This window comes from Pristis pectinata, chromosome 8, assembly GCF_009764475.1.
Source record: "Pristis pectinata isolate sPriPec2 chromosome 8, sPriPec2.1.pri, whole genome shotgun sequence".
Classification (NCBI taxonomy): domain Eukaryota; kingdom Metazoa; phylum Chordata; class Chondrichthyes; order Rhinopristiformes; family Pristidae; genus Pristis; species Pristis pectinata.
The window spans coordinates 40,807,322-40,823,541 of NC_067412.1; the positions used below are offsets into that span (position 1 = coordinate 40,807,322).

The 16,220-nt window shown below is 43.4% G+C and overlaps 1 protein-coding gene across 3 annotated transcripts in view; it reads right to left on the minus strand.

Moving 5' to 3' along the window:
- Positions 1-15,193, minus strand: part of LOC127573864 (transcription factor MafK-like) — a 106,930-nt gene extending 91,737 nt beyond the window's left edge. For 2 of the 3 annotated variants that reach the window (XM_052022412.1, XM_052022411.1), the window contains exons 1-2: positions 15,057-15,193; positions 534-606 (exon numbers count right to left, since the gene is read on the minus strand). In XM_052022412.1, the coding sequence (XP_051878372.1) occupies positions 534-606; positions 15,057-15,073 (90 nt within the window). In that variant the 5' untranslated portion in view covers positions 15,074-15,193. Of the gene's footprint in view, positions 1-533; positions 607-4,903; positions 5,063-15,056 lie in introns of those variants that run through there. The other variant, XM_052022413.1, reaches the window with a different exon arrangement.
- Between the last annotated feature and the right edge of the window lie 1,027 nt (positions 15,194-16,220).

Here is a 16,220-nt window from a genome sequence, read left to right on the forward strand (position 1 = left end):
GCAATAAAAGCCAATGTACTGCATGTCTTCCTAATTGATTGCTATATCTACATTGTTAACTTTCAGTGATTTGTGCTCATGGATTCTCAAGTCCCTCTGACTACCAACAACTTTTAATCTCTCATCATTTAAAAAAAATACTCCCTGCTTTTCTATTTCCTCCACCAAGGTGATTCATCTCATATTTTTCCACATTATGTTCCATTTGCTATGTCCTTGTCCATTCAATATTTGTAACTGAAGCCTCTTACTACACTAATACCTGGGAGACGCTGTTGGAACAACCATCCAAGAAGCCTGGGTGAATTACCACAGTGCCCTTTGTAGAAGGTACACAATACAGCTATGGTGCACCTATGGTGGTGGAGGTGAATATTCTCCTGCTCTAAATCATGAAGCAAGCATTGCTGGACAGAGATGTTTTACACACACACACACACACACACACTCTCACACACTCACCAGAAGAGACAGAAAACTGGTGCTGTAAAATGAGGTAAACCAATACACATAAAATTAAAAATTCTGCTCACCTTTAATGCTTTGTGTCCTTTAAAGTTAGCCGTCATTACCCCGTCAACATCCAAAGCAGAGTTTGAAAATGCACTATAGGAGTAAAGGAAGCACAAATTTGCAAACTGTTATTTTAATATTTCATCAGTAAAAGAAAAATCTTACCTTCACCACAACTTAGAAATGGAGCAACAAATATTTAATCACTAAGATAGTCTGTGCCGTAGAACCCTTGCAGAATCAAGCCCAGCAATTGCTCAATTGTTTAGAAACTGCTTTCAAGAAGTAACCAAGCACTCCCACTCACTGGCTGTTCAGCATTCTCCAATGTGGAATTGCATCAGTAAGGAGCTTCCAGGTTTGATGTCCTCTTTGCTGGAGATAATGATGCCACCCAAGGCCAGTTGGGTCAATGGTGCTTTACCAGTGCTTGGGTGGCAACATTATCTCCAGCACAGCATTCTGTTTAATCAGCACCTTGTCCACTGGCTTGGTCACCCATTTGAAAGTTTGATGGGTGAGAAGGTTGGGACCAGCAGGGATATATTCCAGCCACTGTAGACAGGTACCAGAGTACAATCAGCCCCTGCGTGACTGTACGCAGATTGAGTCACCTTGTGTAGGAGGAGGTGAGAGGAGGGTGGGAAACACCCTCTACCCCAAGCAAAACATCACCCTCTTGCAGTCCTGATGCCAAGCTACCCCTCAATCCAGACTATATCAGCACAGTCTTAAAGACTCAATTCCACGTAGCATCTTTCACAACCTCTAACTGTAAAGCACTTGGGATATCTCATAAATTATTTTTGAAGTACAGTCAGTTGTAAAGTAGGAAACACAGCAAACAATTTGCATACAGAAAACACCTATCCACAAACAGCAACAGGATAAATAAATCTCTTCTGGTTATTTTCAGTTCTGAGGAGATATTGGCCTCAGACCTTCGGGGAGGCAAAGGCCCAGCCAAATCCAGCAGCCCACAGCTGCCTTTTGAAGACCGGCTGTCCAGTTGCACAGTGGCAGGGTACGTGGCCCTTTGCAGGAACTGTGTTGAACCATCCAGGCCTTCACCTCTGTGCCTGCAAATCCTCAACAGGAAAAGGTTTGCACTGGACAACACAGAACCTGAGGAACACTAACCAGAAAGATGTAATGATTAAAAGGAAAGAGTAAAACTTCACCGAGGTAACACAACTGGCTGGGGAGGAGTGGGCTGTAATGGGAGATAGATTTTACTTTGTTTTTCTGCCACACACAGCTTCTAAAAAGCAAAATATGAAAAACTTACCTGTGGATTTAAGAGCCAAAGCAAGCAAAGAGAGTGATTTAAAGAGACCCTTACCTTCTTGACAAAGAGTAGAAAAGATGCAACACAAAATAATTGAGGAAACAGTTTAAAATGAAATCAGAAGATGAGTGTGAGCAAGTACTGGGTGATGTATTAAATGACACATGTTGTAGCTAAGCTCCTGCCACGACTCCTACATACAAACTTTGCGGTAAATGACCACATCCTGGACAACTGTGTGTGCGCGTGCACTCAATCTGTCCAACACCTTTCCATGCAGGCTGCTACAGCACGTCACTGAGCCTATGACTGTTTCTGTGCCTGCTGCTTCACACTTCTTGACTGTTCCAGTATCACTCAGGCAGACTTTGAGCTCCTGACGCCCACCTCCCTGCACATACTGAGCTACCCATACTTCAGATGCACAGGAAACACTGTATCCCCAGTGACCTGGGGTGTGAGAGACGTATCAGTACATTCCATGCAGTTGCAAAGCTCCCCACAAAATCAAGTGCTTTCTATTCTATTTGGCCCCATTGGGTCAGGTGTTATGTTCATGACCTCTAAGTATAGTTAAGGAGAACAGTAATATCCCAAGATAATTCTTGCCATTCTCCAAAACCACCAAAAACTTAGCAAAACATGCAAAGATCCTGCATACAAGTGTTACAATAAGGAAGTGCTAAGGTGGGTGACAAAAAAGTTGTTCATGAAACCCTGTCTGAGTCTCCCCATGACCAAGTCTAAATCCCTACCTACCCGAAAAACATACAACATAACCTTGGCTCACTGGATAGCAAACTCAGCTCAAAAGTTAGAACATCTGGATTTAAGACCCACTCCAGAGATATAACTGCCACAATCCAGTTCAGTACTGAGGGAATGCTTCGACTGCTTTGAAGCAGGACAAAGGAGATTGATAATTCCTATCCCTCAACCATTACTAAGGCAGGTCTTCTGGTCATTATAAAATTGCTATTTGTGGGAGGAAATTTGGTTCTGTTTCCAATATTGCAACCAACTACAGATCAATAGTACCCCAAGGGCAGTGAAGTGTTCAGGCACATACCCAAGTTTATGAAAACCACTACAGAAATACAAATCTCTCTTTCAATTACAGACCCACTTTACCATAACAATTAACCGCCACACTCTATGAATGAATTTATTGAACAGCCCTTCACAGAAGACCCATTTAAGTTTGATTCTAAAACATCAAAAAACAATTATTATATTCAGCAAATATTTGTCTTTACCAAATCTGAGCTAGCCATATGATTGTCTCTTATTCCTCCAAATCTTAACTGATGCACTCTTGAATTGTGGATTCTACGATCTTTCCCACAACAGACTAACCAGTCAGCAGCAGACATAAACTACCTTTTCTGGTTTGGCAGGGGTGTGGAGAATTTAATCCACAACAATAACTTAAAATTACAGGGTCAACATCAGGAAGTGCTCCCACACAGAACATGGTTGAAATCTCTAAGTGTTTCTTCCAAAAGACCATCAAGGTTGGGGGTTGAATTAAAACTTCTGAACAGAAGCATTTGTTATAGACTCGAGGCAGAATTAAGGACAGAGCTGCATTGACTTAAGTAAATGGTGGAACAGGCTCAAGGGCTAAATGACCACTTCCTCTTCCCACACTCCTTGCAGTATGATGTTACACCACCCTCCAAAATCCACACCTTCAGACTGCATACTTTACAAAGACTACAACCCGTGGTCAGGGCAAGCAAGGATGAAGAAAACTGAAGGGATTCAAAATGAAACCTTATCGGTCGCTATGTAAATAAATGATCCCTTGTCACCAATCCCATTGGTTGAGGTGCAACTGAATTTGGAAATACTTGCCAACCCAGGTTTTTTTTTCATTAATTCATTTATGGGAATGTAAACCTTGCTGGCAAGGCTACCATTCACTGCCATCCCAGCTGCCTTTCAGACAAAAAGGTATCACCAGTTGAGCCAAGCTCGTGCAGAATTGCTTACTCATGGATGGTGGCTCCCACCAATCAGAATATGAAAGCATAAGAAATAGAAACAGGGACAGGTCATTCAGCTCCCCTGCCTGCTCCACCAATCAATAATATCATAGAAGGTAAAAGAGAAGCTAGCTCCATATCCCTTGATTCCCTTAAAATACAGAAGTCTATTGATTTTTTGACTTGAAACTCAAGAACCCTGTTGGGTAGAAAATTCCAAAGACTCACAACCCTTTAGGTAAAGAAATTTTATCTCAGTTGTCCCAGATAGCCCTTATTTTGAGACAGTGACCCCTAGTTCTAGACAGCCCAGCCAGGGGAAACATCAAGCCCTCTAAGAATTTATGTTTCAACAGAGTCATCTCTGATTTTTCTCGACTCAAGACAGCAGAGATTCAGGCTGCTTAATCTCTCTTCTTTTCACAAGTCCTGCAGCCTTGGGATCAATCTGATGAGTCTCTGTCGTCATACTCCAGCCACCACAATATTTTTCCTTAGATAAGAAGACCAGATCTACACAGTATTCCAGGTGCAGTTTCACCAGAGCCCAATACAACTGTGCAGTAAAACGTCTCTACTCTTGTCCTCACATCCTCTTGCTATAAAGGCCAACATATCTCTTCCCTTCCTAATTGCTTGTGATACCTACTCATTAACTGCACTGACTTGTACATAAGGACTCCCAAGCCCCTCGGAACATCAACACCAATCCAGATCCCTCCGAGTAGCCAGTCAAAGCAACTGTTAAACTCCAACATCCTTAACAAAAGAACTGTGAGCTACAGCTCCTGGACTTTTAATACTAGATCTGGACTAGATGATCTAATTATGTGGATGTCTACCACGTATAGAATTATAAAGCGGGGATTCCGGCCCAAATGGTGCACTGTGATATTTAAAAGCTTCCTCCCACTTTGCTTCCTCTCATTCCCATCTGCATATCCTCCTGCAGGTTTACAACTTCCTTTTAAAATGCAGAGAAGCGATTTCTGAAAACTTGCCAGATCTAAAGCGTTGAGACACGCAGCAGATCATGGGCAGGGTAGGGTAGGGAGGGAAGCAAGGCAGATGCGCAGACACGTACAGGCCCAGCCTACCCACGCAGACTGCTCACCTGAGTTTTCGGCGATGCAATTAAAGCGCAGGGAGCAGTTGCTCCGGATGGCAGCGCGCTGCTGTGCCGAGGCCGGAGCCGGGGTTGGCGATGCTGGCTGACATGAGCCGGGCTAGCGAGCACTCAGCCAGCTCCCCGCCCTCCATTCCAATCACCCCAGCGGCGCGCGATACATCCCTCGCCCCGGGAGGCGGTCGCCGTGGAAACGCGGGCAGCGAATCGAATCTAACCCGGGCGCGGTCGCTAAGGGAACCAGCGCGTTGCGCGGCAGCCCTGAACACGCGCCAGCTGGATTGACAGGGAGAGCGGTCCGCCGCTCGGTGCAGCGCAGCAAGACCCACTTCTTTCTCCGTAGAGGCTACCCGATCTGCTGAATAGATTTATTTCAGATTTCCAGCAGCAGCTATGTTCTGCATCGCATAACTACAGCGTTTTTTTTATAAACTCTGCCTACTGTCCTCGTTCATCTCTATTTAGAAGACTGTGATAGACTATGATTAACAAGCACTCATCACCCTTCCTTACATAAGGAACAGGTGAAGGTCAATGGGCCCCTCGAACATTCAATATGACCATGAAAATAAAAATTAAATAGGACAGATGCTGGAAATCTGAAATAAAAACAGAAAATGCTGGAAATACTCATCAGGTCAGGCAGCATCCCTGGAAAGAGAAACAGAGTTAATGTTTCAGGAGGATAATCATGGTTGATTATAGTGCAGACGTGGTGAGCTGAGGACCTGTTTCCTTGCTGTATGACTCTACGCCTTAACACCACTGCCCTCGTGCTCTTCGACTGCCTTGAATATTTAGTCTGTCATTCTCATCTTGAATACACTCAATAAAGCACTCCTCAGCAACTCTTTTGGGTTGACGATGCAAGAGCCATGACCCTCTAAGAAGAAATTCCTTCTATTTCTAAATACCCCTATTGCGGAATATCCTCTCAGCATTCAACCCGTGAATCATGCTCTCGTATGCTTCAATAAGATCATCTCTCCTTCTAAACTTTAAATAATAGGCCCTACCTGCACAACCTCTCACTATACATCAACCTCTTCACCCCAAGGATTAACTAAGTGAACCTTCTCTGCACTACCTGCAATACAAGTCCTTACATATTGCGACCAAAACTGTATGCAGTGCTCCAGGATCTCACTGACATCCTATTAAGTTGCAGCAAAACCTTTGTACTCCCTGTCAATAAAGGCCAACATCCCATTACCCTTCTGCATTACTTGCTGCACCTGTAGTTTAACCTTTTGTTTTGTGCACTAGGACCATCATCTCCCCCCGACCCCCCAGATTTCTTTGCACAAACATTTTGTAGTCTCATTCAATTTAAATAATAATTTGTTGTTTCAATTTTTCTTTCAAAGTGGATAACCTCACATTTCCCCACATTATACTCCACCTGACAACTCCTTGTCATTCTCCCAACCTATCTGTATCCCTTTGCAGGTTATGCTACTTGCTAACCCATCTATCTTTGCATCATCACCAAATATGGCTACTGTACACTCAGTCCCTTCCCTCAAGTCATTAATATACATTATTGTAAATAGTCGCGGCCCCAGCACTGACTCCTGTTGCACCCTACTAGTTACCATTCCAAAAATGACTCACTTATCCAACTCTGTTTTGAGTTAGTTAGCCAATCCATAATACATACCAATGTATTACCCCAAACTCAGGGCTCTTGTGCTGTAACCTTTTATGTAGCACCAGTTAGACTGCACCAACAGCTTTTCTGTCCTCTGGACAATCTCCAACCCATCACAGTCAGAATCAGAATCAGGTTTTTTATCACTGACTTATAGGTCATGAAATTTGTTGTTTTGCAGCAGCAGTATGGTGCAAAGACATAAAATTACTATAAATTACAAAATAAATAAATAGTACAAAGAAAGGAATAACGAAGTAGTGTTCATGGACCGTTCAGAAATCTGACGCTGGAGGGAAAGAAGCTGTTCCTAAATCATTGAGTGTGGGTCTTCAGGCTCCTGTACCTCCTCCCCAATGGTAGTAATGAGAAGGGCGCATGTCCCAGATGGTGTGGGTCCTTAATGGTGGATGCCGCCTTCTTGAGGCACTACCTCTTGAAATGTCCTCGATGGTGGGGAGGGTTGTGCCTGTGATGGAGCTGGCTGAGTCTGCAACCTTCTGCAGCCTCTTGCGATCATGTTCTTTGGAGCCTCCGTACCAGGCTGTGATGCAACCAGTCAGAATGCTCTCCACTATAGATCTATGGAAATTTGCAAGTCTTTGGTGACATGCGATATCTCCTCAAACTCCTAACGAAGTAAAGCCACTGGCATGCCTTCTTCATGATTGCATCAATGTGTTGGGCCCAGGGTAGATCCTTCGAGATGGTGACACCCAGGAACTTGAAGCTGTTCACCTTTTCCACTGCTGATCCCTCAATGAGGACTGGTGAGTGTTGTCCCAACATCTCCCGGAGGAGATGTTATTACTGATCCGCACTGACTGTGGTCTCCCGATAAGGAAGTCAAGGATCCAGTTGCAGAGGGAGGTACAGAGGCCCAGGCTTTGAAGCTTGTTGATTAATACTGAGGGGATGATGGTGTTAAATGCCAAGCTGTAATTGATAAACAGCAGCCTGACGTATGTTTTGCTATTGTCTAGGTGCTCCAAAGCAGGCTACAGAGCCACTGAGATTCCATCCCTGCAGACCTGTTGTGGCTGTAGGCAAACTGCAGTGGGTCCAGGTCCTTTGCTCAGGCAGGAGTTAATTCTAGCCATAACCAACCTCTGAAAGCACTTTATCACAGTAGATGTAAGTGCTGCCGGGCGATAGTCATTGAGGCAACTCAACTTGCTCTTCTTGGGCACCGGTATGATTGCTGCCCTTTTGAAGCAAGTGGGAACCTCAGACCGCAGCAGTGAGAGGTTGAAGATGTCCTTGAACACTCCAGCCAGTTGGTCAGCACACGTTTTCAATACCCAACGAGGTACACCATCGGGGCCTGATACCTTGTGAGGGCTCACCCTCTTGAAGGATGTTCTGACATTGGACTCTGAGTCAGAGATCACAGGGTTACCGGATGCTGTGGGGATTCGCACAGGTGTAGCGTTATTCTCCCTTTCCTCATCAGGGAGTGAAGCATCACCGCCATTTATGTTGTTTCCCCTTGTAGGAAGTAATAGCATGCAAACCCTGCCACAGCTGTCGTGCATCCGATTCTCTAACTTCACATGGAATTGCATTTCGCTCTCACGATGGCTTTCCTTAGGCTGTACCTGGACTTCATGTAGGGTTCTGGATCGCCAGTCTTGAACACCACAGATCTAGTCCTCAGCAGACTGTGAATCTCCTGGTTCATCCAGGGCTTCTGGTTTGGGAAAACTCGGTATGTTCTCAAAGGCACACACTCATCCACGCAGGTCTTGATGAAGACCGTGGCATATTCATTCAGATCCGAAGACGAATCCCTGAATATGGTCCAGTCCACCGATTCAAAGCGGTCCTGTAAACGCTCCTCCGCCTCCCCTGACCACACCTTCGCAGTCCTCACCACTGTTGCTGCGGTCCTCAGTCTCTGCCTGTATGTCAGCTGTAGAAGTACAGCCAGGTGACTGGACTTGCAGGATGGCACAGTAAGCTTTCTTGATGGTGGTGTAACAGTGATCAAGTGTGTTGGCTCCTCTGGTTCTGCAGATGACATGTTGCTGCCTTTATTCTCTCCACACTCTGCTCCTTCTCTGTAGCTTGGAACACATTTCTCACTTTTCCAGTTTTGACTAAAGGTCATTGCAATATTAACTCTGTTTCTCTCTCCACATATGCTGTCTGACCTGATGAGTGTCTGCAGCATTTTGCATTTATTTCAGATTTCCAGCATCTGCAGTTTCATTACTTTTCCATTATAGAAAGACGTGTGTACAAACACAATTAAATACAAGCCAAGAGCTGCTTCAGGAACAAAACCCAAATCCCCGGCACCAAGTTAAAATGGCTCAAAAGGAGAGAGACCAGAGGTATTTAAAACACAAGACAAGCTCAGGAGTGGTATCTCGATGTGGTCTCAGCTATGGCTCAATCATTCCTGACATCTGTTGGTCAGAAAGCCGTGGTTTGAGTCCTGCTCCAGAGATTCCAGTGCTGCAGTGAAGAGGATTGCACTGCCAGAGGTGTGAACATTCAAATGGACCAGGAAATATCCAATGGTAGTTTTAAAGTTCAATGGAATTCTTCTCAGTATCCTGAAAGAGATTCTCAATTCTGTTTGTGGGAGCTTGCACTGTACAAATTGCTCACTGTGTTACTCACAGTATAGGACTACGCCTCCTAGGGACTTAGATATGTTAAGACAATATGAAAAGTGCTATTGAAAAGCATATCTTTCTCACAGAGTGAACATCATCCTTCTGTGAATGGGGAAGGGGGCCCAGATTTCTTTGAAAAGATGATTCAATTTCCCTCCTTTATCTCTACTTGTGGGTTCAGGGCAAATGACCAAAGGTTTAGATAGAATTCCAGAGCTTGTGACTATTGGTGGGACAAAGGTGGTCAGGAATATCCACGAGGCCATCGTTGGAGGAGCACTTGAATCTGAGGGTGGCTGAACCAGAAAAGATTCCAGTGATAGGGAAATCTGAAATAAAAACAAAATGCTGGAAATATTCAGCAGGCCAGGCAGCACCTGTGAAGGGAGAAAGACAGCTAATGTTTGAAGTTTAACAATAATAGGCAATCAAGTAATCAAATATCAAAATGTGTATTGGAACTAGAAACTTTTAGGAAACAGACAGGTCATAAATTGCATAGAAAGTGGAGTGGTGGAGACCAAGAGAAAAAAGTTTGGTGTTGACTGAGAGAATGAAGGAGGTTGGTTAATGCAGTTAATCTGTCCAAGGGAGGTGTAAAGAGTGTGAAAACAGAGGAAAGACAAACAAGAAGTGCTGGAACTGTGAGATGCAGGCACTGCTGTGCTGGAAATCTTTCATAAAAGAGAGTGCTGCAGGTTGGGCAGCTCCTGTGGAAAGAGGAAAACCAAGTTACATCACAACTGGCCAGGGGACTGGAAAGCAAAAAAAAACAGATACTGGAAAGCTGAAACAAAGATAAAAATGCTGGGCACAGTTTACAGGCTAAGAGTATCCACAAAGGGAGAAACAGAGCCAGTGCCCCAGGTCAACAACCTCACACAATGGAAGGTCATCAACCATGTCCCCTCCCCACAGAGACATACAGCATGGAAACAGGCCCTTTGGCCCACTGAGTCGGCACCGAACATCAAATGTCCACACTAATTATATTTTATTCTCCCCAATTTCGCCTCAACTCCCACCACCTGTATTTTCCCCATACATTCACACAAGTGGCCATTTATCCTACAAAGCTGCATGTCTTTGAAATGTGGGAGGAAACCCACACAGTCAAAGAAAGAAACTGCAAGCTCCACACAGGCTGAGGAGCTCTCTGGAGAAGCTGCGAGCACCCCCAGCATTCCCCTGGTATTGGAACCAACTCCAGCCAGTTCTGACACAAGCTGATTACCTAGAATTGTTGAATTCATTGTTGAGACTGAGGGCTGTAGCTCACACAGACAGAAGATATATTGTTCCTAGGCTTACATTGAGCTTTGTTGGAACAGTGCAAGGGCTAAAGATGAGCTGAGTTGTGGCATCTTGTTGAAAATGGCAGAAATTACAGAAATCCATTGAATGTGGAGGCTGTAGATGGAATGTAAGGATAAATGGAGCTCGGTCTTTACTGTGGGTGTAAGGAGAAGAGATGAAAGTACAAGAGTGCAAAATGGAAATACTTTGTATGTACGGCTCAGGTTGAACGTTGTTACTTATTAACGACTGAACAGACAAGAACTGGAAATACAGACAAGTATTTCACTGGGTACTACAGATAATAGAACATTGGTGATGCTGGACATACAGTCAGGTAATATCACCTGCAAGACTTTGTCCCACCAAATTCCAATATTGAAATTTTGGTATCTGACTTTTATAATTCCCTAGTATCTACTCTCTCTCTCTGCCCAACCCAGCACATTGGGAAGTCCTGTCATTGTATCTGAGGAACTTCCTTTGAATAGTGCAGAACTTCAGTCAATCACTGGCAGTAACAAGTCTGCAAAAAAAGGTAGGAACTAGACATAACAAATTAAGAGTCACTCGCAGTTTTGAACTGTTTTAGCAAAGTAACATGTTGTAAAATATATTGAAATTAATACTTGAAATGAACAACTATGCTTATCTATAAAAAATGCTCAGGTCAAGTAGCATGTGTGGACAGAAAAACAGAGTCAACATTTTAGGTTAATCACCTTCCATCAGACCTGAAGTAGTGAGAAAAGACTTTTCCAGTCCTGATGAATAGACATTGATCTGAAACACTGACGGTTTCTCATCCCACAGAGGCTGTCTGACCTGCTGAGTATTTCTTTCTAGAATCTTTACTTTTTTTTTTGATTTTCTAACAGCATTAAGATCTCTAATACTCTCTCATGGAATTACACATAATATGTCACAGATCCAGACCCTCCAACCAACCACTCAGTGCCTGGTCGAAGTGATTGGTTGTAGGGTCTGGATCTGTGATATAGAACCATACAGCACAAAACAGGCCCTTCAGCCCACCATAACAGGCCCTTCGGCCTGTTTATATTATGCTTCACACTTATACTTCCCAATTTGTTTCATCTAATCATACCATGCTGCCTTTTTTCCTCTCATGTGCTACCTATATTCCTGTTAAATGTAGTTATGGTTCTGCCTCAACCATGCAACCTGATAGCAAAATCCACATTGCTTTTAGTTTCTTCATCTTGGTGATAATGGCAACCTCAAAACTGACTGAATTATGACTTCAAGCAAAGTCCATATTCTACAGACCAAGAACCTTTAAACTGAAAACAAAAAAAACTACAGATGCTGGAAATATGAAATAAAAGCAGAAAATGCAGGAGAAACTTCAGCAGATCAGACAGTCTTTGTTCAATAAGATGCAGGTACACATCTATCAAGTCTAAAGGCTTATTGAGCAATTCTGCAAACCAGAATTTATCAAAAGACTCACCCACAACACTCCCCATAGCCTAGCAATGTGTCACGATGCTTACAGATTGGAAATGGGCAAGTATCTGGATGCACGCACACACAGAGAGGGGGGAAATGAAAACATGGGGGGCGGGGGGAAGAGGGGCTTACATGGCTCCACCAGCTGTCTGTTTAATATAACACGACACAGACATGACACAACACAACACATTTTACCAGCCACACCAAAACTGTGTGGTAGAAAGTCCCAGGGCCAAATAATGAGTCATCTTGTTTACTGAGGATCCAGATCAGACACTGCAGCATGGGCTAAACCACAAATAACCAGCACCAAAAGCAAAGAAAAGATAAACAAGCTTACCACCTTTAACACACAAAATAAAAGCATAGCAGACTGTAATTTGACCTTTATGCCTTGTTTAGGTGGATAATGTGGAGCATGATTCCTACAGGTCGTCTATAGATCATTAATCTACCCATTTCTCACACTAATGGATGCGCTTGCCCTGAAATTTGCACCCTCAGCATTCTGTGATTCAGTTGGTACCTGCTATGTAAATGAACCATGCATACCATAAGCCAATCAGAAAGCCAAGGCTAACTCTTCATGCACTGGCTCATGAATCTAGCTTGGTAATCAGAGGACAATAGCTGGCATGTCAGTCAGAAGGGAAATGAGGGGAAGTCATTTCACAAAGCAGGTGGACCACACTCCCTGAAATGTTACTGAATCTATTTCCACCTATAGTTTTCAACAAAAATTTGGGGAAAAGGAAACAATCTCCAACACTTCGGAAAAGAACTGGGAAGTAGAACTGATTATCTCTGTCAAAAAGCCAGCATAGACGCAATAGGCTGAATAGTCTGCTTTTACTCTCTGCAGTTCTGTGATAGGCAACATTGCCCATTACTGGATCACCTTCCATCCTATCACCAATGTTCATATTTCCCCTTCCATCCTATCACCAATGTTCATATTTCCCTAATAACAACCCAAGAATTAGAAGTAGACCACCTGGCCACCTGAGCCTGCTTTGCCATTCATCTTCTCATCATCTGCCTCAACACCATTTTCTTGTCCCATCCCATGATTGCTTTAATATCCAGATAAATATCTATTTCAAATGCAATTAGGGTCTGAGCTCCACAGCCCTCTGGGTCCACTCGATCTCTCTTCATGTGACAGACCCACCATCCCAGGGACAAGTCTAGTAAATCCTCATTGCACTCTTTCTGTAGCAAGTATATATGTTTTTTTTTCTGGTAAGGAGGCCAAAATTGCATCCAGTAACCTCATATTTTTCCACACTGTTCTCTATCTGCCATGTTGTTCAACTTGTCTGTATCCTCATGATGCCTCTTTGTATATTCATCATGACTCATGTTCCCACATAGTTTCACATCATCAACAAACTTTGTACACTGATTGATTCCTGTGGTATTGCAATAGTTACAGAGAAGTACCCATTTATTCTACTATGTTTTCTGTCTGTACACCAGCTCTCAATCCCCACTGTAAATTACTCCAAATTCCAACTTTGTTCGTCAACTTTCAGTTTATTGAAAGCCTTCCAAAAATCCAAATACACCACATCTACAGCTCCCTCTCATCTTTTGAAGTACATTCTCAAAAAACTCTAAATCAAAGATGATTTCCCTTTCATAGATAATTTTCTAAGGTAGCATTGTGGCCCAACAAGTTTTGACAACAATAATGGGAATGCTAATTCTATCTGATAGTGAAAATCAAAAAAAAACTGCAGTTGCTGGAAATCTGAAATAAAAACAGAAAAGCTGGGAACACTCAGCAGGTCAGGCAGCATCTGTGGATAAAGCAACAGACCAAAGACCCTTCATCAGAACCGAACATATCTGATAGTACTTTAACACTCTTTAAGTAATTCCCCCTTTTGACAACTTTTGGGAGTCAGTCTTTGTAATCTGTTCTGCCAGTCATTTAGGTCACAGCCAATCTGCATCTTAACCCTATCTAACTACCTTATTTCTGTTTTCCTTTACTAGCCTTGCCTAACAAAATCTATTACTCAGTTTTGAGATATTAATAAACTCACAGCTTCACCAGCAATTAAAAGTCCAAATTTCCACAACCAGATGTAAAATAATGATTCCTCTGTCACCTCTGAATAGCGTGCCTCTATTCATGCTCACAATGATCCACCAGAAGAAATAACTTCCCTATTCATCCTCAGCTCCCTTAAGCAAACAGTTGGACATACAACCCCATCCTTGAGAAATTGGCATTTCAGGATTTCCTATGATAGGAGGCCATTTAGCTTGTCAAATCTATGCCAAATCACTCAGCAGTCTCATTTCCCCAAATAATTTTCCTGTAACCCATTCTCCCCACCTTCCCACCAATTCTACCATCAGTTTACACTAGAGCAACTTAAAGTGGTCAATTAACCTAACAACGCACACATCCTTGGGATGTGGGAGGAAACTGGACTAACCAAGGGAAACCCACATAGTCACAGAGAGAGTGTGCAAACTCCAAAAAGACAACATCAGAGGTCAGGATTAAATCCAAGTCACTGGAGTTGTGAGACAGCAGCTGTAATAATTGTGCTAACCCCACGATGCAGTTCAGGTCACAAGGTTACCTCTGTGAATTTGTGCTGTCTGGAGTGCAGTGCAGAAATTTATTGGAAATCATAGACGCCTAATACACAGCCTAAGTAACTACTATTTATGCACAACATAAATGATGGAAAAGCCCATCAGTGCCAAGAACTGAGAGTTAGGTTTCTATTTAAAGATTTATTTCTGAAAGAATTTCCACTTTCCATAATGCTAATGGGCCCATTTTGTCTTCCAAGCATTTTCTGCTCGCCCACATCCCATTTCCAGCAGCAACGATGTTTAATTGTCTCTGTATCTCTCACCCCCATGTACAATCCCCCTCCCCGATGTACCTCATCCACTCTGCATCCCACCCCACAACCCCCTCGCCCTCCACCCCGTCCCACCCATCCCCTCTAGCCCCTCCCACCTTACCCCATCCCTTCCCTCTCAGCCCCTCGCCTATCCCACCCCTCGCCTGCCCCCACCCCCCATCACCATTCCCCTCCCCCCTTTCCCACGGGCACCCACCTACCTCACGGTAACGCGCATCCAGCGGTGCGCGCCCGACCAGCCGGTAGGATCCACACGCGCTCTCACCAGGGCCACCAGTTCCGGGAGCGAACTCTGACGTCATCCGCTGTTTGTCCACGTGACTTCATTCATGAAAATTCAGGCGACGTCACTGGTTTCCTGCAAGTGGCGGGAAAGGTAGGAATCCGCAAGAAGTGGAATATTCCCTGCAAATTATCAGAATCGCGCTAAATGTTATATATAATCCTTAATCCGAAGTAGGTACTAGTGCTGAATATGTAATATCCGTAAAATACTGTGGATGAGTTGTGCATAAAATATCTTTCAATTAAATTATACATAATGCTGAAATTGTACAAAATACTGACACGATTGTTATATAACCTGTTTAAACCAATTTATCTAAAATATTGAGTATGAATTAAATATAGAACACTATGAAAATTATATATTTATTGCTGCATATAAATTGTGTTTAATGTAAAATTAAGATAATTACAAAAGGGATTTGACTTGGTGTAGAATTGTCTGCCAGAAGCCATTATATAGAATTACTTTCTTCGAGATACAAAAATCCATATTACCTTAAAAGGCAGCATCTAGAGAACGAAAAAAAGTATTAGAACAAGAAGAAATATTACAGAGAAGGAAAATGGGAATAGATTCCACAGTTCATATGCAGATATAAACAGCAGTGCAAATTCAATGGACCCATCCATCTGGTTCTCTGCTGTAATTTCTCTGTTCCTGTAAGGCATTTACTAGTTAGTTTGTTGAATGGATGGAAGGCAGCTTTTGCCTCATTAGCTGCCAAACTGGGCACTTGATTCAAATCAAACCTGACCCTAATTCAGCCAGAATTCATTTGACTCCCAGACTGTGATTACTCTGAGAGTAACATGTGGAAAGGAAGCCGGCTGACAGAGACACACACCAGGGGATGTGGATGAGAGGAACCTGACGTGGATGATTTGTTCACTTGCAGCTGTTGGGGAAGGAAACTGCTGCCCTTGCCCAGTTGGGGTTTCTATACAGAACCCACCAGCATCATTAATGCCCTTGATCCCAATAACCCTCTGTCTCAGAGGTAAGAGTGCTGCCAACATGTTGGCTATAAGATACCAAAGTCCCACCCACTGACAGAGAGTATTCCCAATATCAAATG